General features: G+C 40.9%; 1 protein-coding gene across 3 annotated transcripts in view; it reads left to right on the forward strand.

Moving 5' to 3' along the window:
- The window catches only part of LOC108920539 (TSC22 domain family protein 1), a 34,170-nt gene extending 10,017 nt beyond the window's left edge, over positions 1 to 24,153 (forward strand). Inside the window, exons 1-3 of one of the 3 annotated variants that reach the window (XM_029257776.1) lie at positions 16,877 to 17,772; positions 21,587 to 21,638; positions 22,625 to 24,153. In XM_029257776.1, the coding sequence (XP_029113609.1) occupies positions 17,687 to 17,772; positions 21,587 to 21,638; positions 22,625 to 22,894 (408 nt within the window). In that variant the 5' untranslated portion in view covers positions 16,877 to 17,686 and the 3' untranslated portion in view covers positions 22,895 to 24,153. Of the gene's footprint in view, positions 1 to 16,876; positions 17,773 to 20,126; positions 21,202 to 21,586; positions 21,639 to 22,624 lie in introns of those variants that run through there. The other 2 variants (XM_029257775.1, XM_029257774.1) reach the window with 2 other exon arrangements.
- The last annotated feature ends 659 nt before the right edge of the window (positions 24,154 to 24,812 follow it).

The raw sequence follows: 24,812 nt of genomic DNA on the forward strand, positions 1-24,812 counted from the left end.
ATTCAAGACTTTAGTGATGGCAAAGGGACAAAACTTTTAGGTATATATTTGAAACATTTTTAAAACTTCACATTAACGTAGATTATTTTTTCTGTGAATACTAAGCAGTAAAGGCACTTAGATTGCATTGCGCATGGCAAATTTTTACCTTGAAGTGGGTAAACACACCTGCTGAAAACCTGTCGGGTTGCCTTAAGGTAATTCCACACTGCTTGTGAAAGAGTCTAATTTTAAGCAACATCACTCATTGTGGCTCCACTCTGCAGGGGACCCGGGGGGGGAAGGCCTCCGCTCAGGGATAGGAGCTTTGCTCCCGCTTTGTAAAGCACACACAATAAGACTTCCTTTTTCTGTGTCACCAGCTTGTGCAGTGTGAAATGGAGGCAGAGGAGTACACAATGGACTGTCATGCATAAAAGAATGCCTTTTACTGTTTTTTTTTTTTTTTGGTTGTATATTGGGGAGTTCTTCAGTGGTCACAATGTTTTGAATTCCCATGTTAAAAGATCTATAACAAAATTAAATGTTTATAAATTGTTGCATCAGTTGGTTCATCTCAGTTGTTAAATTTGAGCCCTTTTGGTGGAATGGTATGTCTAAAACAATTCAGTACATTCAATTTTACAAGCTAGTGTTAGTCTTCACTTGGACTGCTTTCCTTTCATTTTTTTTGCCTCCCATGGAGATTTTCCAGCCCTTTTTATTGGGAGGCAAATTAAGTCTAAGTTCATAAATTCAAATCTGACAAGTAGTATTAGCCTTTAGACTGCTGCTTCCACACTGTTGCTGTTTATAGTCACATTTTAGAACCATTGAATTTGCCAGAAATGGTGTGAGAAATTGCATCAGAATTTTTATGCAAACGTTGTGGCTTAACTATCTCAGGAGGGTAGTGTACATTATTTATTTCTGTATTATAGATTGGAAACTTTGAGACCTAGTTGTTTTGAGCATTCTGCTTTTGCATTTTTGAGAAAAGTTATTCCATGCAATCTTAATTGGTTCATTAGGTTGTTTACAAAATAGCTGTCTTTTATACGTGACATTTTGAATTTCTCAACAGGGTTACAGAAGGCGTAGTTGTATGCCAAAGTTTAATTCATAATGTGTTTTATTGTCATATCTGTATAGTGGTTCTTCCTGTTATGAATTTTTGAGCTAAAATTGTTGAAGATAATCTTTTCAAGTTTATTCATGTTTTTTTATTGCATTTTTGCATAAAATTTCTATTGGTAGCAAAGTGGATGTTACCTGTTTCTACATGCCCAACTCATGGGTGGCAGAATCAGAACGAAGGACAGTCTTAATTCAAGCATTTCACAGTATGTACAGCTTGTCTGGTGCTGGTGATCAATTAGATGAATGTTGTTTGTAGTATACATGTTTATAGGAGAAATCGGTCAACAGTTGGCCTTGAATAGCTTTGTGTAGGTAACATTTTTAATTTCATTAATTTAAAAAAAGGAATGCATTATTACAAGTATACCTAACTTGGGCATAAATCGTGAGAAATCTGTTTGGCTTTTATTGATAGTGACTTGGAGGGAATGTGACTTTGGACTTATGAGTTAGTCAGACTTCTGGTCCCAGATCTGTTCATAACCTTAAAAGTGAGTCTTTATTCAATGTTTTATCCTTAAAAAAGGTTCTTTTATTTTATTTCATATATATTGTCTTAACATTCCTCTCACATTAATATTAACACTCAACAAATATAATTGTTGTACCATTTTTATTCCCAGCCATTACTAAAAGGAGATGAACATTGAATTTCATCAGTATCCATGCCTAATTGCAGGCATTGTCTCCAGGCACTCCTGGGTCAGCTGAGGACAGGGCCAGAAAAACAGGAAGCCTTGCACAGATACAAAATGCATGTAACAACAGAAATCCCTTTAGTGTTTCTTTGCCTGCTAATCTAACCTAGAATAATTGAGTTTTTCCCTTTAAAGCTAGACTTGGGGAAGTCAAATTTTCAATGACACAGTTATTCCAAATGAAATGTTAAGTTACTGTAAGGATGCATACATGATTTGCTTGAAATGGTGAGCTGTTGACTTTCCTGATTGATTATACATCAGTTGAGACTTCAGATATCTAAGGCATGGTGCTGTTTTGAGCAATTCTTTGTTAAACTCAATGTGTGATAGCGTGGAGTCCTGCTACTGAATGTCTATATTCATAACACTTGCAGATTGTCCAAATTATTTAGTAGTTTTAGCTGGCACTTTCTACAAAACCTCTTAGAATTATACATTTGTGCTCTAAGCTGATGATAGTGAAATGTACCCATTTGTACAGCTGGGTAACTTACTGTATCGATTTAGGGCGTGTAACTTGCTCAGGGCTTCTACTGTGGATGTGGGATCGGAACTAGGGTCCTTCATTTCCTTGCGCAAATGCCAAGGTGGCAGTCCGTGGTCCACATATCAGCTTAATATGCTTGCCCTGTTTCATGCTCTGCTTTTATCACAGGAATTTTTGTAATTTTTTTTTGTCTATTCCAGATTCATGATTGCTCAGCCTTCTCAGGTTTTACTGGACATGCATGAAACTGGGTTTGCCAGCAGTGAAGCTGGATGTGGTTGTGGTCAGAGTGGTGGTTGTGTGACACAGGCTGGTAGTGAACTCTGAGCACACGTGTCATAAGGTCTGCAGTTCATTCTTCCCCTCTGTGCCATTTGACCCCTTGTATTTTCTTGTGGAGGTTCATGTTGGGAACCTCTGATATACAGTAGTTCACAGGGTGCATCCCTATAAACAAACAAACAATTTCCCCCCCTCCCCCCTTGCTCTTAGTGCTCCCCTTTTTTTGATGTAGTTCATGCATGCATGATGACCTTTAAGACTAATGTTCTGTAATAATAGTGTATTCATCCTGATACAGGAGCATGATACAAGGTTAAACTGTTCTTTTGCCTTTTCTGTTTCAATGGTCCTGATGACAGCAAGGCCATTGAATGTCTGCTATATCATGTCAGTGCAGTCTTTGTATAAGAAGGTGGTCTTGAAATTAACCAGGTAATTCTAAGAAAGAGAATATCTTGAGTTACAGCTGTCACAGCTCACTTTAAATGCTTGTTGGACATAATGCCTATACTACAGAATGTCAAATTAAAAATGTGGTGTAGCGTTTTAGATACCTTGTACAACACATGTTCTTTGTTTACTGTTCATGCCTATGTCAGTATATGCTAATTTTGTGGGAAGGATTACCTGTGATGATCCAATAATTTCCTTAGTGTGACTTTTTACTGCTGTTCCATTTTTCCTTTATGCCCTCATGCATTCTCAGATGAACCATATTTTTGCTTTTGGGCCGAGTCACCTTGCAGCCATGGAGCCTATGGTGGTCTAAAGCAGAGGTCATTGTCAGCATCCTTTATCACTGACTCTCAAAATGGACTTTTCTGTAACCTGTTTTTGCATGAATGCTTTGTTTTCCCCATTGAGCAGTTTCTTGTTTTGTGTAGTTACTTTAATCTAGACCAACAAGAGCCTACCCTTGTTAGAGGTTTTTGATGGTTAGAACTGTTTAGTTCCCCTTGTACCCCTTTAACTGTCTGGTTGAGATATCTGGTTGAGTTAACAGGATTGTCTCACATCCACAACTTTTGCTTGTCTGGTAAATCTAGTTGACCTTTCACAGTGGGTGTGGGGCTTTTGGTGGAAAGGCATGGTGATGTATTGATCTTTTGAAGGGTGCTCTAAGAGGCAATTTTATGCTCAAGAATTGCCTTCATCTCGAAACGTCACTGAGACGACGTTTGCACGGACTTAAGTCCTCTGGAATTTAGCCTGCAGCACTTGTGGCTTGGTGTTGTGTACCTTAAGGATCTCGCTGTGTCACCCTTTCGTGGTGCTATGAACTGGATGACCTTGAGGAAATGAAGGACTGAAAATGCGGCGGGAGTGCTAAGTTTCCAACAGGAAGCAGGAAACTGAGACGATGGGAAGGAAAATGAGGCAGGATGAGTTTTGCAGTAGTCAGTTTCCCTTAGAGGTCTTGGTTTTTGGAATTTTCTTTTGTTACTAAATTAGTTCTTGTGGACTGCTAGTCTGCTGAATGGTGGCCTTTGCTCCTTGTGGTCTTTGTTTTGTTGATGATGTAACCTGGTTATAAATACCACTGCAACAAATTTATAAAATAGGCTCTAAAAGGCCTCTGAATGTTTTTATTCACATTAGTTTACATTTGCCTAGATATTCCAGGTTCCTTGAGCTGTTCTTGTACATAACTCATCCATCACAGATACTGACACAGTAAGTACCATTTCTGGCATCTCCTAGCAAAGTAGCCTGGGTATGTGATGTGCAGTAACAGTAATGAAGTATTGATGAAGGACACAGTCACCTGTTCCAGGAGCAAGCTCATGTATTTTCCTTCTAATGGGAAATACCATAAGTTTACTCAGATGGTCTCCTGTTCATCAGCCTTGCATTCAACATTCGTTCTTCTGCTTGAATTGGCATTAACATATTTTCCGACGCTGGCGAGTCACAGTATATCTGACAGGTGGAAAGGGAACCTCCACTTAAAATGCTTTTGAGGATGTACCTGTAACTGTAGTAGTATGCAGCCGTTTGAAAACAGTATAAAAACATGTTCTGTAATTGTAGTAACCCTTAGGCATTGTAAAAGTTTTAATGGAGAATGGTGAACGTTTTATGCCAACCTAAGGGACAGTCTAGCTCTGTGTGTGCGATGCATCTCAGAGCCCCTGGAGACCAGACTGCTCATTGTCCTTTGATTTGCATGCAATGCTTCTGAGTGTGTCTGGAACAAAGTCCTGCGATGAATGGGCAGCTGTCTGTGGGAGCAAGGCTGGCATCCGGAGGGTACAGTGACCACATGCTGTATGCCGCAATCTCAGCGTGGAGACTTTGAGCGAGCTTAATCACATTATACTGTCATACCCATCAACTGGTCCAATATTCAGTGGGTTTTAAACAGAAATCACCCGCAGACTTTCCCTAATAGGAAGCTAAATGTATACGTATGCAAGCATTTCCAGAGAAATGGTTGTTTTGCCATAAATGTAATGAACCATATCATTATCTTCAGTGAAAGGTGGCAGCCACAGTTGCTCAGGGAAGGGAGACCCACTTGTGGTGGAGAGGCTATTGATCAGTGACTTGTTCTGACTCATCGTCAGCTGCTGCTTCTCTCCCCCACACTCCATCCCTCTCTCCATGCTGATGCAGTAGTTGCAAGAGCTGTGTGGCCATTTTAGACCTAACATCTTTTGCCTGGCAGTCAGCTTTTAGTCCTGGTTGGATGTGTGTTGACAGTAGCAGATTGTTTACTTCAGATTCAAACATTATTCATTCAAGACTGTGCTTACAGGCTTGATCATTTGGAAGGTTCAGTTTGAGTGCCATGGATAGGCCTTTTTTAATAGGCCTCATTACAGTGACTTTGGTAATATACAGTTGTTGGAATCTGGGGGTGTTTCCTCTAGGGCTCTTTGTTCAGTGGCTGATGGCAAGTTGCAGTTTCATTTAAAGAAGCAAATATTCACCTGTTGACGAAATATCAAACAAGCAACTCTTGATATAATAATGTTTTAATGCTATGTAGTTTTCTTGTGTGGCTGCGTTCCTCAGTGTGAGTGTCTCTGCCACACTGTCCACCAAATTGTCAGTTTGCTCTGCATCCCAGTGTTGACCTGCCCATGAGTCAGCAGTGCATTTTCTCACTGTCCATTCACTCATTGCCATTCTGCAGATGATACACTCACACCTCTGCAAAGCAGGAGCCCTGGGTCACCATGGGAAGGTGGCCTACAGTCCAGCCCCCTCTTTGGGATCAAATGCTTTAGAATGAGGGTTGCAGTCAGTTCTCAACCCTTATATCATGTTTCTTTCTTTCACAGGGTTAGAAGAACCATGCATGTAGTTCCTTTCAGTAGGAGGTCAGATAACTTTCTTTGACTATTTCTAGCAGTGTAATTAATGTGGAGTAGATGAGTTCTATTAAATCTTATATTTGCTCTGATTTCTTACTTGGTTGTGGACCTCTTGTTGTGGCGCACATATAGCAGTCTTTAGCCCCCGCTTGACGCGGTGGCGCAGTGGGTTGGACTGGGTCCTGTTCTCTGGTGGGTCTGGGGTTCGAGTCCTGCTTGGGGTGCCTTGCGACGGACTGGCATCCCGTCCTGGGTGTGTCCCCTCCCCCTCCAGCCTTATGCCTTGAGTTGCCGGGTTAGGCTCCGGTTCCCCGCGACCCCGTATGGGACAAGCAGTTCAGGAAGTGTGTGTGTGTGTGTGTGTGTGTGTGTGTGTGTGTGTGTGTGTGTGTGTGTGTGTGTGTGTGTGTGTGTGTGGGGCCCCCGCTTACGAGTTTCAGCCACTTAACTTTTATCCAGCTGAATTTACGGCTTCGTTTTTGACTTTACTGCCCTCTAGTGGAGATGATGGTAAGCGGCGAGAACCTTATCGCCAATGTGCTCTGGTGAAAGGTTAAACAAACATTTTCATAGCTGATTTGCTTTAGCTGAATGTGAAATATTTTAACTCTTGTCGCTTAACTGTGTTGCATCGGTGCTGCCTGATGCAACAGAGCAATATGGTAAGCGTTTTCGTATCACCAATTTAGTTAACACTCAAACCGCAAAACGGATACTAAAAACAGCTTCACAGCGACCCCTAGTGGCAGGAATAAAAACGGGGCAGTATTCAGTTTCAGTACTTTTATAGTCGTGATTAAGTCTTGCTGGACGTACTGTATTATTTTCAAAGGTAGCGGTCTGTTGCATTTCCTGAATGGAGTTCCTTCTGAGCGCATAGGGTTCACAGTACCATTTTCTGTTGTCTTGGAGGTAGTGATGAGCGGTGACAAGCAATACAGAAGTGTATATTCGGTGATATCCTACTATAATAAGCACAGTACAGACCTCATTATTGGTTTTCAAAGATACTAGCATTATCGTAGTTGTTTTTAATTGCGTTTTCTTCACTTGTCTGTTTTCCAAAAATTGTTTCTTGCAAAGGGCACTATGATGGTGGAGTGGGTAACACTCCTGCCTCGCAGCACCTGGACTGTGTAGGCGCAAGTTTAAATTCAGCTCACTGTGTGGGGTTTGCATGTTCCTGCTGTGTTTTTACGGTTTCCTCTGGGTGCACTGGTTTCCTTCCGCAGTTAAAAGATATTCATTTCAGGCTGATCGGGGGCTCTAAAATTCTCTTTAATGTGAGTGGCTGCGCTGTGATGGACTTGTATCCTGTTCAAGGTGTGCCCTTGACAAGCCTTGTGCCTTGTTTTTCTGTACCAGACTCTGGACTACTGTATCCCTGACTTTGACAAGTGATTACCAGTAGTGAGTGTTTCATAAGGAGTGATTGTCACCTGCATTTAGCCATTAGCTGGCAGTAAATAGGGCCCAAGCCGAATTGGAATGTATGACCGGATTACAGATGGTCCTACGCTTACAAAGGGGTTTGGTTCGCATTGTAACATAACTGTGTCTGTACTTGAAAATCTGATGAATTCAAGTAACATGTATTGTAAAAGTATTATTTAAATAATTTAAGAATATTGTAGTTAATACTGTGTACCATTCCTTAATAATGAATACACAATTTTTTTGCTTGCTGGAAATTTTAAATATAAAGTGAGTTGAAGGGAATAACAAGGGTGCTGCTAGACACCCAAATACTGATTGAGACCAAAACAATAACTGTGGGTGCTGATGACATGGTTATTGTTAGATAATGCAATGAAATATCAGGGAGAAGTGAGGTTAATGGCGTTGTTGTTAATGGTGTGGGTGGTCATAAGTTAAGTATGTTTCCAGGATAACCTGTATTTTGTTTCCAGAGTATTTAAAAACTGGTGTATGATGTAGTCAGTGTTAGTAATCAATAAAAAGATGAGGAATGTTCCTATTGTTTATGGCATTAATCAACACTCTCCATGAAATAGTTTTGTAGGCAATGCATTTTTTTATCTTCACTCATTTTAAATTACCTTTAATTTGAATTCAGAATGAAGTTTGTAATAGTAAAGGTGAAGTGTTGTAGTTTTATCCAGTTTTTTTGCTGAACCTACCGAGTGACTAAATTGAGATATGGTGCAATATTACGCTTTTATTAATTTGTATACATAACAAAGCAAACAAACTGACCAGATCCTGGCAAATGTTGCACGTTGTTTCAAATTAGTAAAAGTCCTGTGCCCAGCTAGCAATCCTGTGTTGTGTTCTGTGTTTCCAGAATAGGCTGAGGAATACAGAGACCCTGCGTAGGATGAGTACTTGATGAAAGTGGAATAAATAAGTAAATTCTAACACATTATAGCTTGGTCTGAGGTCTTTAAATGACCTATCTTGTGAATAAATTGCGGGACTATGTATTAAGTTTTTATTTATTTATTATTAATGAGGAAATCCATTTGTGAACAGACTTCTGGCCTCAAATGTTTTTGTAAGTTGAGGTCCTCATTTCCTTGATCCTCCCTTTGCTAATAGTTTGGAGCTGTGTAAGCTGTAGTACCCTTATGCAAGGTGTACTTACCCTAAACTGCCCTAGGAAAATGACCCAGCTATATAAATGGGTAAATAATTGCAAGTAACGGATTAACTGGAATTTTGATCTTGATTCAGAAACAAGGAAGGGCAGTAAATCATCTATCAACAATATTACTTGGCCTGGCTTTCAGCTATACCCAGTAGGTGGCAGTATAGGAGGATATCAACTTTAAGATGATTTTTTTTACAACTTTTTTTGTGCACAGTGGTACAATGTATGCATTCTTTTCTGTTTTATAACAACATAATGTATTGAAAATTGTAATTCGGAGTAATTAATTTGATTTCTTTTTAAAAATTTGTGAATGTAGGAGCACGCACCACTAATATGCAAGGGCTCCTGCGTGTAGAGCTCCTCTCTCACTTCAGCATTGGGTGCATGGGGACAGCTAATAGTGTAATGGTTAGAACTGCTGCCTTTGGACCTAAAGGTTGCAGGTTTGATTCCCACTTGCAGCTGTAGTGCCTTTGTGCTTACTCTAAATTTCTCCAGTAAAATTGCCGAGCTGTATAAATGGGTGAATAATTCTAAATAGCTTAACATTATAAGCTGCTTTGGCAAAAAGCGTCAGCCAAATGAATTAATGCAAATGTAGCACAATCACCCAGCAGATAGTTCTGCCGATTCACAGCACCTGGGCTGTTCAGGCATAGATTTGAAGGCAGCTCTGTCTGTCTTCCGTTTACATGTTCTCCCTGTGTGGGTTTTTTCTGGGTGCTCCAGTTTCCTCCCACAGTCTAAGGAGAGTGCAAAGTTCAGGTGAATCAGGGATGCTAAATTGCCCATATTAATGGAGCGGGTGAGTGAGTGTGTGTGGCTGCCCTGTGACGGACCAGTGTCCCTTCCATAGTGTGCCTGCGCCCCGTGATTGTGGGATAGGCTCTGCATCGTCGTGACCCTGACCGGGACAAGCGGTTAGTGAAAGTGAGTACTATAATGTAATTAGTTAAAAATAGGTATAAGAAATGATTTGTTTAACACTTTCACAAGCTTGTTCAGTCATAATGTACACACACATTGACTGAAACCGCTTGTCCCAAGTGGGGTCGCGGCAAGCCGGAGCCTAACCTGGCAACACGGGGCAAAGCTGGAGAGGGAGGAGACGCACCCAGGACGGGACGCCACTCCGTCGAAAAGCACCCCAAGCAGGGCTTGAACCCCAGACCCACCAGAGAGCAGGCACAGGCCAAACCCGCTGCACCACCGCGCCCCCATAGTCATAATGTAGCATTATTATTTTGCCAGTGACTTGGCAGTTGGTAATAGCACTTCTAGGGGTTTTGCTGGGTGTGGCATCCTCCCTGTGCTCTATGCGGGAGAGGATAAGACCGTGTGTGTGTGTGTGTGTGTGTGTGTGTGTGTGTGTCAGTTTGTCTACAAGCGGGTTTGGAAACAGCTCTGTCACCTGTATTGGCTATAGTATAATAAAATGACAAATGGTAACACTTTCTTACACAAAGTTTTTCCTTTTTGACATCTCTTCTGAATTCTGACATCTCCAAAAGGTAAGAGTTAATTTTTTTCTAAATGCAGTTCAGTGGTATTGTGGAAAAAATGATTTAAGTCTGTAGTCAAGCCCTGGATTTAGGATTGGAAAAGATCCAGTGTTTTAGTACTCTTCTAAATGTTTGTTTACTAGAAGTAAAGCAGTGATTGTTTAGAAAAATGGTAAAACTTAAACAGCAGTTGGAACTGGAACTTTAAAACAAATCCAGAACACCCACTTCTGATTTCGAAAGTGCAGCTAAATGGTAAAATCTCCCTTGCATTTTAGCTATATGAATTCTCACTTGTAAATACATTTTACATTTTAGAAGCACATTGTAGTCTACCAATTTTGTCATGGCCAATTACCAGGTTGGTATGTTTCTGCCTCTGCATGATCATCATGCCAAAGCTGTTGGGGTGAACACAGTCACATACCTTCAATTTACGTACCACAAGCCGAGTTTATTGGATTCCCTCAACAGCAGCCATAGATGTTGCTGTAAGCAGTATCTAGCCAAAGAAACACGCCATCTTGTGTACCATGCCTTCTCAATACGAATGACAGCTGGTGTGACCCATACTGCAGCCCTGGTACCTTCACATTTACCCATTCATCCCTAGGAAGGCCAACTGCAGTGGTTTTAATAAATTTTAATTTCCAATCGCTCTTGGTAACCATTGTGGTAGTTACTCCAATACTGTGGTGAATGTTGCTTTTTTTTCATTCAGCATTGGCGAATAACATATCTTGTTGGACTAGATTCAGTATTCTGAAACGTTTAGAGAATTTGAACAATATATGCACGCACAAATGCAAGTGGGTTTCGAGTGTTTCGGTGATGGGTTAATGGGACCACAGCAAGCTCAAGTCTGTGCATTAAGGCCTGGTTTTCATACATGACATACAGTGTGTACAATACACTGCATTGAAACAGTGAAACTGACCAATTAGTGGTGCAAAGTGGGACATGTGTAAACTTCAAGGCAAGCAGGAAAGGTGAGCCCTCTGTGCAGTGCTTTATGTAGCCATTTATTCCACTTAAGTCAGCTCTCTGTTTAACCCAGCATTTTTCACCAACATCCATGGGCACTGATGGAGTATTCCTCTGCATTAGGATCCATCAGAGGCTGCATTAAGCACATGACAAGTCTGTAGATGCCAGCCAGCTTTTCAGCTGACCGGTGATCCTTTGTGTTTGCCCAGGAACTCTTCCCACTGCAGCTAATGATTCCTCAGAAAGGACTGCCTGATTGCCTCATATTTCCACACATTGTAGAAGAGCGGGTCTCTGGCAAGCAAGTTATGTAACATGTAGCATGAGCCAATCATGGCTTTTCTTCTGGAGATGAACACAAGGGCTATGGAAGCTGATGTGCAGAAGGTGACTGGGGTCAAGACAAAAGAAAGTGCTGGATAGTACTGCAGACTCTACAAATTAGTTCAAAAGGAGGCTAAGAATCTTACTTTAACTTCAGTCCGGTTGAGGAGGTTGCGCCTGAGGACCAGTTGCGGTTTGTTCCACTGGGCCAGTTTCCACGTGCTCTCTACTTATGGTTATTTCTGTTGCACTCTTTCTTCCAGATGCTAGTGGTTCCTGACAGTAGAGGTTTAGAGCAGGTCATGTTCATGCAGCAAGAATATAGAGGTCTCTCCTGAATGGAATATGAAAGTCAATAAGTAGGGAATGCAGTACTTTTTCCCTCTCCTCTCAGCCTCTTCATACTGCAGTTATGACCCCTCCCCATTTTCAGATCTCTGTGGGGCAGAATTTGCTTGCTTTGACTTCAGTTGACCTCATCCCACTGGTCCATTCAGGCTGCAGTGTTCTAGAATGAAGGCAGATTGTCAAAGTGGGAAGGAGGCTGTGAGCATGTCGTAATGACATTGCAAGACGGGTGGGCAGAGGAGGCACTTCGTGTTTATGGTGGAACCATTGTTGGTCTAGGCAGTGCAACAACATTTCCACAACAGTATCTCTTTGCTCAGCACTAGATTTTTTTTTTTCTACATTTCCTTGTTTCTCCTCCCCTCATTCACTGACTCTTAACATGTTATCGGGCGGTTAATGTATGCTGTAAACTTTCCCTTTGTAAACTCTGTTGAGGAATGCTTACAGTGGTTGCTTCATTCAACACTGGACTTTGACTGACTGGCTGCTTATGGTAAGCTGTATGTGCCATAGTGGAGTTTGTGGGATTGCAGTGCCTGAGTGGTAAGGCTGTGCTCTAAAGAGCATGAGAGCACCTTCCACCTGGTATTCAGTTTCTAGGCTGTGTACACTGATCGAGCGATACGCCCTTTGCAGATCTCACCTTCTGGGCTGAATCTGCTTCCGTCAACTACAAACTGGATTCTGCCTGTTCACACAGCACAGATTCTTTTCTAGGAATTAAGGTGGAGTACAAAGGACAAATGTTATGCCTTAAACATGACACAAGCCACAGATGAATGTCTGAGGATAGAAAATGAATGTTAAAAACAGTATTTTTTTGGCTGTGATACACCAGTTATTAAAGCAGGTTCAAAATGAGCTTGTAAGTCACATAGCCCTTTAAATTGTTAATTTCCTGTGTGCAGGAAGAAAGGCTTTTCTCACACCGTGTAAAGGAACTAACTTACTGCCATTTTGTCACCTTGTGCTATCAGGTACAGATGCTGGTCTGTGATCGTTTTTACATTTGTGTTGTTACATTTATTTAGTATGTTCCAATAGTTTAATATGAAAGTCAAAATGTCCCAGCAAGACTAACTGTTAAATAGTTTGCTTAGTGTACAAACCAAAAACCAAACATTATAAGTGACTTTAGAGGAGAGTGTTGACTACAATTACATTACATGAATGAATGATAAACTATTTCAGTAGGGTACAAACCCCGAGGGAGAACCATTCGTGTTGCAAGAATTTGTCTTCATGAGAAGTTTCATTTAATGTCGCTTCTTTGGCTTATGAGACATTTCTTTGTATTTATGAGTACCGCACTTGGATTTCACAAGCCTCCTGACAGCTGAGTGGTGGGAGACATTCATTTGTATATTTAGTAGACACTTTTCCCCAAAAACAACATCCAGTAAATACTACTTAAGCTGACACCTTTGTCCACAGGTGATTTACAGTGGCAGACCCACTGCACTAAACTCCCTTCATTCACCCATCTATAAACTAGAGCACAGTAAAACCCAAATAGTATATACGCACACAACTGCAATACGGACCATTTATAGTCACTACTTCGCCTGAAATGGGGCATCTTGAATAAAGCCACGCGGATGTGAGAACATGCAAAATCCACCCAAACAGCACCTTTGACCTGTTCTGATCTCTGTAATCAGCCCCCTGTTGGAATATCCAAACAGTGTCAGTGTGTTCAGTAACTAAATTCATTTGTGTCGTTTTCCGTTTTTTTTTTTTTTGCATTAAAGGTTGAAATAATACATAATCATTGAGTGTGGTATGTATTTTTGGTTTGTTTATAGAGTAATGAAAGGAACTTGCTTAGTTGTGTTACTATAATTAATGTTAACAGTTGAAGAAATTCTGTTTTAATGGAGTTTTGTGATATTTCAGCTTAAATGATTTAAATTTTTGGGTTCAAGAAAATATACTTTTTACTGTTGAAATGAATGGTACTTACATGTTTGAGTTATGAACTTTACAAATGTCATTTTATAAACTAGTTATTGTAAGGTGGAGGAAGAACAAATGTCTGAAAAGATCGTGTACTTGCCTGAAAAGACAGCTACAGTTTTCAGCTGTGAATGATGATGGACTGCCACCCCCCCTCACTTTCCTGCAGTGGAGAAACAGAAAGTGATTATGGGAAAATGGCTCTTGCCCTGGTTTTCCACACATTGCACACTCTGTTCTGTGCCGTGGCTCCGTGTCACTCCAGAACAGACAAAGCAGAGAGGTTCTTGATGTGTGTTGCTTCGTTTTTTTGTGTTGCAGAGCTCCTTTCTGTCCTCATTTCCATTCTGTTTTTGTTTTATTTATTCATGGTTACTCATTATAGATAAACCTACAGTTCCTGTTTGCCCTCAGGTTTTGTCATGTCACGTCAGGTAGGTGTGCACACTTGCTCTGCGTGTCTTATGTGTCTGGAAGTGAGAGCGCATAAAATTACCCCGCTCCGATAACGTGTGTTCATTGTTGTCCATCTTGTATATTTTCTACACTGTGTTTGATGTGATGGACCCGAGATGAAGTGAAACTCACTTCCTGCGTGCTTCTCTGTGTTGTTCAAAGAAATGCAGCGTCATAGTCATGCCTCAGTCCTGTCTTTTCTCCTACAAAGAAGACTTAAGATCATAGATAGAATTAACACAGGTGAACTTATGTAGAATGTACTTCAATGACCCATTTGTTCGGTATTGACCTAGTCAGTCTGACTGAAGTCATGTGTTAAAGTAAGATTATTCATTCTAGTAATAGAATTCTCGCAAAGCAAGAGGAGATTGACAGACCTGTGAATAAGATCTACTCTGGCTGTCAGGGAAGTGCTGTTAATCTCAGACTGTTAACCTGTGGTAACAATAGCTGCAGTCCTTTACCCTTTCAGGGGAGTTTCTGTTTTGCTTGTGTTTTAGCAATAGATAAAGATATGTGTGATCCTTAAAAGTACAACTGGTGTATTTAATTGGTATGTTTAGTGCCACATTTTTGTACAGAAAGATGCAAGTGTTTTAACCACAGCACAATCACAGTGGGAGTCTTCAGCAACGTAGAGCATTTTATTAGCAGTTGTCTGTTGTACAGTGTAGTGAAAACATTATGCCCAGGTAATCCACACCCATTCTCTGCTTTACATGATTGCACTGCGATGCAGAAAATGGGGTCCAGTCAGGTCATTGATGTTATAGCACTGGCTCACATGTTGCCTCTGAAAAGTTCTTCTGTTATACCTCCAAGTGCTTCCTTGTGAGTAACGTAGTAAAATGCAGTGAAACCATTTTTGCTCCCCATGTATCTATGTGTTCATTATCGTGTTACATCAATGCCAGGTTTGTTTTTCTGTCACATTCCTTCCGTTTGTTCCTGATGTTTTCATCTGGGTTTGGTTGCTGTTGTTAGAGATCCTGTCTTAGAAGATTATGAATCTGGTTGTACTTTCTTCTTTCTCCACCTTCTAGTTGCTCCATGTCTAAATGTAACTAAGCCTGTTACAAGGTTTGAGCTCTAGTTGGTTTCCTTGCAAAGCTGTGGAAATATTTGGGAGAAAACACGTGAAGTATTTTTTTTTTTTTTTTTTTTTTTTTGGATTTTCTGTAGAAGGTGAATCTTTATCATTTTAAACACTGCTAAGGTCTGGTCTGAGTATTTGGCCCAATTTGTACTGTAGGGATGTAGGGGTCAGAGTTGTCAGCATGTATTGGTTTTCAACTGAACTAAACACTTTTGAAATTATGTACTTTGTCTCCACGCTTGACTATGACACAATGCTCTTCCGATTTTTTTTAAAAGCGGCATATCTCGAACCTTGATAATGCATATATCATTGATATCCATTGTATATTACCCCACTGAAGCCTTTACATGCATTTAATATAAAGTGTGTGCATTTTGGACTTTGTGTGAGACTTGAAGATAACTTGAGCTGCCTCATGGTAAATGGGTCACAAGGGATGAGACCAAAGCTCTGAGTGCTGAGACTATCCAGTTTGGTCTGGTTGTGTCTGACACTAGATAGGTTTGCACCACAAGCATGAGATGCTGATCTTCAGGATGAACCTGCTGGCTTGGCCGTTGAGTGAAAGAAGGCTCTGGCTTGGCTGCTTTCATACGTACTGTGTTCTTCACCCACAGTCTCATGCAAACACTGCCCTATTGTGTCTGTGCCCTTATCACCGCTACATTTAAGGTACAAAATGTGCAGCGTGGATAAAATAGAACTGGGGTTATGTAGAATCTCTGCACCAATCATGATGCAGCCTTCAGTAGCTGCCAGTCCAGTTGAAGGCATTCAAACAGCTCTGCCTCCTGATTTTCATTTTATCTGTGTTCATTCAACAGATGCTTTTCTCCAAAATGACCTACAATGAATACTGTAATATTTAGCTGACACCATCTAAAAACAGCGTAACAATTTCCCTTCAGCTCTCTCTCACACACACACACTCTCTCTCACACACACACACACACACACACACACACACACACACAGAGAGAGAGAAAAGTTTTGTCAGCAGGTCACCTGAATCACATGCCTTTGGTCTGTTAGAAGAAGCCAAAACAGAACGTTCAAACTCCATTTAGACTAAGCAGAGATCAAGCCTCTCGCACACTCTGTGCTGTGAGACAGCAGCGTTACATGCTACATCCTCAGTGACAGAGGATATGAAGGTGAGGGATTTGGCAGATGGGTTGAGACATCTTGTTTTAGAAAACCCAGTACTGTAGAAAGAGATGTACCTGTAATTCCTCACCATGTTTGTATACAAACTTGAAACTCCACAAGTTCCATGTTTGTATAGTTCAAGGGGTTCTTATTTTTCCTTAATTTGGCAATTGTTCTAGGAATTGCATGTATTAGTTTGTTTACTGTATTGAACAAATCTTTTCTAATAAGAACATCTAAAACTTTTGCATTAAAATTCATATTTCCATGCATCTAGTGGCATGTCTGGTAGGTCATTGTCATATCACACTTAAGGATCGACTTATCTGCAAAACAAGTTATGGCAGCACATCAAATAGTGGAGACGATCAGCATTTAATGCAACGTACCAGGCTGACTGGGAACTGTGTGGTGTCCCTTGGTTGGTGACTCACAGCTAAACTAAACATGAAAGCAGTCTCTTGTTTTACCTAATAGAGTAGTACTACAGGAACATCGTACAGATCTCATTATATTGTCAACAGAAATATTAATGTTTTCACTTTTTTTAAGTCAATTCTGTTCCTATAGCAGTAATCATAATAGAACTATGTGTTAGTGCCTTTTATTGAAGATATGGAGGGATTTGTGTACCATCATGGCTTCACAGGAGGACTTGTGAAAGTGAGCAGACTTACAGGCTTTGTCTGGCAGCTGGAGTGCTTTGTATGAAGCAGGTGAAATCCCCTCTGTTGTGAAGTTCTGCCAGCACTTCTAATCTCAGGCACCTAACCCCCAGGGTATGGTTGGGGAGCAGGATTAAGACAGCATTTATGGGGATGAGTAGTGTGGCAGTGCATGCTGTGTAGCTCTCAGCTATGTGTTTGTAGGAGTGGTAGTGTTTTGATTGTTGTGGCTGTGTGTCCAGTTTGTGAGCTCTCATAGCCTAAGTCATGGTCCATGCAGTGGTGCTTTCGATCACACCCCAACAGAAACCAGGCAGGGCAATGTGCCCCACCCTGCCCAGACATGATCCAGCAAGGAAAGGGGCGGGGGCTGTGGCAAACATCACCGACATCACCAGGAAGATCTTAATCTGTGTTGATGGCTTATGTAACTGCAGGTCACGTGAATCAAGATCCCGCCTGAGACTCTCCCCACCAATGCCGCGCTCTTGTTTGCATTCAGCCATTTGTGAGTTTGCTTGTGAAAATCACAAGGCATGCGCGGCTGGGGCCGGAGGAGAGGCGCGCTCCTCCAGCCCCACCAGACCACATCGGGGGTCTGCGTGCCGCGGGCTGGCAGGAAAGAGGACCTGCTTACTGTAGTCTGAGGTGAAGGGCTGATTAATACATCAATGAGAGAAACAGAGGTCCAAGGGCAGCACCCAGAGGAGACTGCCATGAAGCTGGTGTTCTGGGAATTGGAGCAGCATTTGAAGAGGTAAATCTCTGCACATGCAGGATGTCAAAGTTTAAAGTAAAAGTAATTTAGGTTCCTCTGTTCTAGGGAGTTTACTGTTGTGGTAGAAATGATAATTGTATGCATAATACCAGCATTCTTTTAAATCACACATGAAAGAGCAGTTTTTAAAAGGCAGTGCTGCTTAAATTTTATCATGGCTTCAGGTGAAAACCCTTGTAAATGGCCTCAAATAGTCACCCGACCGTCCATTGTATTTACATTGTCCAACAGCAGTTTTTAAAACTTCAGATTTTTCCTCCTCATCATTCTCTGATACCCATCTGAGATGCAGGTTTCCTTTTCCCAGGAAAGACAGATGAAAGACAATGCATTACCATCCCGGTGTTGCCTCTGTGATACTTGTGTTTGGTAGTTTCTAAATGGGATGCTTGCAAAACGATGTAATGCTTAGTGATGTTGAAAGTTGAGGTGCTGATTATTTTTGTCCAAAAAGCTGCTTTCCGGTCTCCTAAAATTCAGAATTGCAAAATAAGTCAAATGTAGCTGTTGGGAGACGTTCAGGACTGTAGCAGTGGCAGGTAAGTGACAGGTAAGGGCAGCTTCCTGGGATATATTTAGAGAGCTTGATTTGCCTAAACGTACTTGGGGTCATAGAGCTCCGGAAGAGCAGTGTGTGCCTTGAGCTTGTTACTGTGTTCCTCATCTTCACTGAAGAGCGTCAGTACTGCACATTTAGATAGGATAAGCCATCTTATATTTACTATTTACAGATCATGACTATGTCCTTGGAACTCTGAAACTTATATTGTAACTCTGCAGTATGGTCAGGAAATGTGAACAGCAAACAGAACTTGCAACTGAAAACACATTAGCAGGAATTCAATTTGACTTTGCTGTATGATTGGTAATATCATCATAAAGATAAGTTGTGCATCCAACTCCGAAAGGGATTTTTTCATTGCTTAGCCGATTTAGAATTTTTAGCCACTAATACAGCTGTATATTTCATTGCAGCAAGTCAAGTTAAGCACCTTTCTGAAAGCCACAACATAAGGACTTGTCTTGGAACCTGAACTAGCAACTTCAGGTTAAAAATGTGTCCTCATCCAGTAAGACTGCCTGCTGGACTCACAAAAAACTCTTGTTGCTTTGGAGCCAGACTACTATTCTGTATCATGCCATTGTCTTCCTCATTATATCCTTATCCCATGTATTCCCATTTCATCAGGCATTGCTCGGTCTTGTCATGTCCCTTGTTGTCTGCGATTTCAAATCAGCAAGACATAGACTCATTACGGTTTATAATTTGTATTTTCTGGGCTTTTTATTGGGTATTTTGAAAAAGAAAATGTTTAATGAAGTCTTTTTCATGTGAATTCAGGAAAAGTGCCAAGGTAGCCGTGTTTGCTTATTTCGATCGTTGTGTAATTTATCATGGTTAGTGTTTGTGTAGAGCATGAAATTAACAATTTTCTGCATATTACAGAGTCAATGAGAATGAAAGCCTGGTGGAGATTAAGGAACTTAAGAACACACTGACATTTAGGTCTTGTCTAAAAATTTAAGCTTTTACTTAATTTATGTATAGCATTGTTCATAGTCTGTGGAGTGGTGATTTGGCTATGTGGTGTGTGTGTGTGTGTGTGTGTGTGTGTGTGTGTGTGTGTGTGTGTGTGTGTGTGTGTGTGTAGTAGGACACTAGGTGGCATAGTGATGGGAGCTGTTGCCTTTGGATCCACAGGTTCAAAGCCTGCCTACTGCTGTAGTACCCTTGAGCAAGGTACTTAGCCTAAATTGCTCTGGTAAAAATTACCCAGCTGTATAAATGGTGTACCTGTATAAGTGTGAGAGGACATGAGTTTGATCCCTACTCAGTCTGTGTGGAGTTCACATGTTTGCGTTTGTGCCTGTTTCCTCTTCTGCCACAGCCGAAAGACAGTATTTCAAGTGAATTGGTGACTAAATTGCCTATTTGTGTGTGTGTGTGTCTTGCCCTGGTGCATAGATGAGTGATCGGCTGTATATACTGTACTCAGTGTATCTAGCCATGTAAGTCACCTTGAATGAAAAGGTGTCAGCTAAATACTACAGCAGCAGTCAATTACTTTGGAGAAATGAACAATATGTGTAAATATTGTCACTGTTAAATACAGCCATTAGCTGGTTCTAAATACCCTTTGAAAACATAATTTGATTAAAACAATACAATGCCTCCATAATACACTGGGGTGACATAAGCACTTTCCATTATAAAAATTACCAGTATGTATAGTTTGTACATCACTGCATTTTGTTTGATCAGATGAGTTGTTGCTTGTATAAAGCATGTACAAAAGCACTGTACAAGTTTATGTATTTTGTGTTTCTATTTCAGTGCTTATACATGCATTTTCTACTGTGAAGGATGTTCATTTTAAGTTACAGAAATTGTTTAAAGCCAGCTTTATGGGCAGAATGTGAAGCTGCTGTTAGAATAAGTGCCATGGTTGACATATATTGACTTTAGGTTTTAGCTCTAATAAAGTTAAATAAACTAGAATTTTTCTAGTTTTTTGTTTATAATGTACGTTGCCTTCCTCCATGACAGCGATGTTGTGTGAGAAGTAGACGCCAGGCGGCAGCATTTTCTTGTGTGTGTGTGTGTGTGTGTGTGTGTGTGTGTGTGTGTGTGTGTGTGTGTGTGTGTGAGAGACTGTTGGTGTCCGTCCCAGTACCTGCATCAAAACACTGGTTTTTACCACCGTTTCGAACAATACAAATTCATCACCCGGTAAAAATCCTTTTGTGGGTAATAACTGCGTATAGTGCATTTTCAGTACGTATGTCTTTTAATTGTAGCTATACGTTTGCTTTGCCGTATCCCGTAATTCGATAAAAGAAAACTCTTAATTAATAATAGTGTTAAATTATGTTTCGATCTCTACTTCTTAAATACATTACTTGGACTCGTTTTCTCCGCTACGGCCGGTTTTCCCCAGTTTGTGAAATAAGCACTTGGAATATATTATGCTAAGGATGTGGGCTGAGCTCCAGGTAGGGGCATGTCTGCATGTATTATTCAAATGACACCCCTGTGCGCCAATAGGATACCGGAGCGCTCTGTTTTTCTTGCATATATTATGTAAATTCGCGGAGCCCGCAGACCGAGCGGAGCGGAGAGGAGAGAGCAGCTGACCTTGGGCATTCTTTGTGCCGCGGTGGCGGACGAGCGGCTCGCTGATGCTGCGCTGAGCCCGGCAGGCGGCGAGCGGACAATGTGACCGTGGCAGCCGCGGAGAAGCCACTCGCTTCCTCTCCTTACGGTGTACATGGAAGAGATAGCATGAGCAGCCCGTGCTGCGCCGCCGTGGCGATGGATCTCGGTGTCTGCCAGCTCAGAAATTTCTCCATTTCTTTTCTGTCGTCTCTGCTCGCCACAGAAAGTTCACCAGTCAGACTTGACAATAGGTAAATATGCCCTGTTCAACGAGGAGCTCTTCCACTGCGAGAAAGATGCTGCCGAAAGAGAATGCGTTTACGTTGTCTCTTTAAGAGCACCTTTCCTGCGGCTTCAGTAATGATGGAAATATGATGGACTCTGGTTACAGCGCACACCTGAATACTTGCGTACATTGATGGTAAAGGATACGGTGATTAATGTGTGTATTGGCTTTTTGCTGCTTGTTCCTCTAATGAATCTCCTCCAGTGTGATGCAGAGAGCCGCAGTGAAAGCTGCTGTTTACAGCCCTTTAACACACAGCGCTCATTTCATCTCCCTCTCGTTTTGTATGTGCTTTTTATGCAGTGCGTCTTTTAATTTCTCACGTTTATATTTTTTTCCCTTCCTCCCAGCTCCTCGGGTGCCAGTGTGGTGGCTATAGACAACAAAATTGAACAAGCAATGGTAAGTAAAAATAAATAAATAAATAATAAATAAATAAATTAAACTGAAAATATATAATGCCGCTTGAAATGTTTCTGTGCCATTCAGGCAAAGAGCTCTGCACTGCAAACTGAAATATCCAATGTAGGAAATTACTTTGTAGATCGCGATTAGCAATAATAATTAGGATGCACTGTGAGGGCCGTTGCATCATGGTTGCATAGTTTCAGGCTGAGGGGAGACCTAGTTTGTGTGGCTGTCTGAGAGGAAGTAGAGAAATTCTTATTACAATTAACATCAGAGCAGCTTAGTCTTAGAGCTTTAATAATGAAATTGTTTGGTGCATTTCATTATTTTGATTATTAGCATCAATTCCTCTGAAGCCTAAGAATATTGTAAATCAGATATATTTTTCTTTTCCCTCGCACCCAGCCCTATTAGGAGTAATAATTTTTTATCAGTTTTTCTCATCAGCCAGTAAGTGTGGTTTTAGGATTTGGACCGAACTTAACTCCAGCAGTTCGGAGCTCTCCCTGTTGCTAGGCGAACCTAGAGCTTTTGAATCCTAGTTATAAATAGCTCCAGAAGTGATTGGCCGGTGCTCTAGGGGGCGGGCCATTCTCGTTCTTTTTCCCCGTTTTAATTTATTTATTTATTTTTTGGGTAAACCTTTACATGTGCATATAAAAAGGGGCAGGCTTCCACGGAATAATGCACAGTTATAAGTACTGAAAGGTAACATTCCCACTCCCTGGACTGCCATCTGCACAAAGCATTTCTGCATGTTTGTGACCATCTACTTGTTGAAAAATCACTCAGTGCATGTCAGCTTAACATCATTGTTGTATTTATGGCTGACATGCATTAATCATACTGAGTCAGCCATAGATCATAGCAAATAAATTGTATCGAACACCTATGACAATTACAATATGTGCTTGTTTTTAAAATAGTCTAAACTTTGGAGTATTTATCATGTGCAATATTTGATGTGTTTGCATTTGTAGGATCTAGTAAAAAGTCACTTGATGTATGCCGTGCGAGAGGAAGTGGAGGTCTTAAAGGAGCAGATAAAAGAACTGATAGAAAGGAACTCCCAGCTGGAGCAGGAGAACAACCTACTGAAGAACTTAGCCAGCCCTGAGCAGCTGGCACAGTTTCAGGCCCAAGTCCAGAGCGGCTCGCCTCCAGCTTCAACACAGCCTCCGGGGACAGTGACACAGCAGTCGGCCCCTCCTGCCCAGCCCACTTCACAGACCTCTGGACCCTCTGCATAGTATGAAAGCATCCCCAGGGGAACCTGCTTCACAAACTGTAAATAAGACACTTCCAGGCAGGCAGGAATGCCATGCGATGGTCGGAGGATTCGTGTAATATTTGCACACTTAACTCAAAACTTGACACGTGACAGTATCTTTAATGCTTTACGAACTTTAGACAATCGTCTACGGTAAAAATAAGGCTGTTGGCTGATAATGGATATAAACCAAAATCCATGGACTACAAAGATCACGTAATAATGTTATATGGAAACAGCTTAAAGAATCATCGTGCCTGCATCTTAGGATATTGAGTGATGCCCACTAAGTGGTGACTCTGGAACTGCATCAGTGTTACCATGCATCACTTAATTTTTCTTTTTTTGTGTAAATAGAGCAATCTTTTTCCCCAAACTGTGAGCTAATTAAAGAGTAAGCACTTTCTTGGTGTTGAATGTGAAGATGTTTTGATGACCGCTGACAAAGAATTTCACCATTTGGTACTGACAAGGTGGAGAAAGTTACTTTTTTCTAACTAAATTTCACAATATAGCCAACAATCTTATCCCATAGACATCAATATCTTTGTTTTGACCAAGTGACAAATGTGCATGAGGAAGGCGATTCATCTTCAGTATTTTGTTTGAAGTATTCTCTTACTATCCTTTAGATTTTTGAAATGCTTCACCGCCCTTTACCCCTCACCTTCCACCCGAAGCAGTGACACCTGGTCCAAGAAGTTAAGGAGAGGTTTTTGGCTATTTAAACACATTGGTAGGCTTATGTATATTTGTGTATTTAGTGTAAGCACTTGTTATGACTGTAATGACAAGAAGAAAGGAAAAACCTTGTAACTATTAGGTTGTACAGATTGAAATTCAGTTAACAGGCTGACCTAAACAAGTTTGGACAGTCCTTTTTTTAATGCTGTAAGTCAGGAATGCAGCTTTCCAGCAATTTAGGATATTTAAATGAGAGAAAACTGTGCCGTTTTCTTGGCTGCATTGAATCCTGCTGTAAACAGTTGTTCACTTGAAATTATTTGAAGTATTGCACCCCTGTGAATTTTTTTTTTTTTCTCTCCTTTTCAGCAGTAAAGCACTCCAGTTGTTAAACAGCAAACCTACCCTGACAAAACAGTTCTGCTATGGATTTTGCATAAATGTATAGGATGTATGCTTATGTTTTTGCATGTTCCTCAAACCAGTCAAAGGATAACATAATTCAATTGCACTTGACAGTTGCACTCTCAAATTTCAATAAAAAATAGAAACGCACAAATTTTCTTTTTGTGGTGTTGTCTATTTTACGCCATTTCATAGGTATTACCTTGATCAGAAGTGACTTAAGAAATTGGGGTTGTGTTTCTATATATGGTGTGTAAAAGTTTTTACAAAAGCTCAGCTATCCTACCCTTTATCAAAATCATAAACAGCATTGTGTTGGAGGGTTGTGTTACGTGAACTGCCCATTGGAGGTGTTAATGTACTTTCTAAGTATAATATAATTTGCAAGTTCAACGTCAATGAGAAGAAAAGGTTAAAAATTGATGCTGAGCATTTGTTGGAAAGCAAGTCACTACAACCTCAGCATTTCTTGGCCCACAGAGCAGCAGCTCTTCTCCACAGATAATGGATTGTGGGGTTTCTTGATGGTTCTCGATTGGTGGATACCTATGTATGCTGGTTTTCGTTACAGCTAAGATCTTGAGTTGACATGATTTACCTTTTGAATTGATTAAATGAATAGCACAACTAGAGTCATGTAGAACTGAAGTTTTTCACTTTGGTGATGCCAGTTATCTTGGAAAGCTGATAAGTGTGTGTTAGATTTATTTAGCTGCTGCTTCTCTCAACAATATACAATGTTACAGCGAGCTACCGGTTATGCTGGGTAACTGTGGTAATTGGAAAAAATGTGTATTTTAAGGGAGTAG

This window comes from Scleropages formosus, chromosome 14, assembly GCF_900964775.1.
Source record: "Scleropages formosus chromosome 14, fSclFor1.1, whole genome shotgun sequence".
NCBI lineage: Eukaryota > Metazoa > Chordata > Actinopteri > Osteoglossiformes > Osteoglossidae > Scleropages > Scleropages formosus.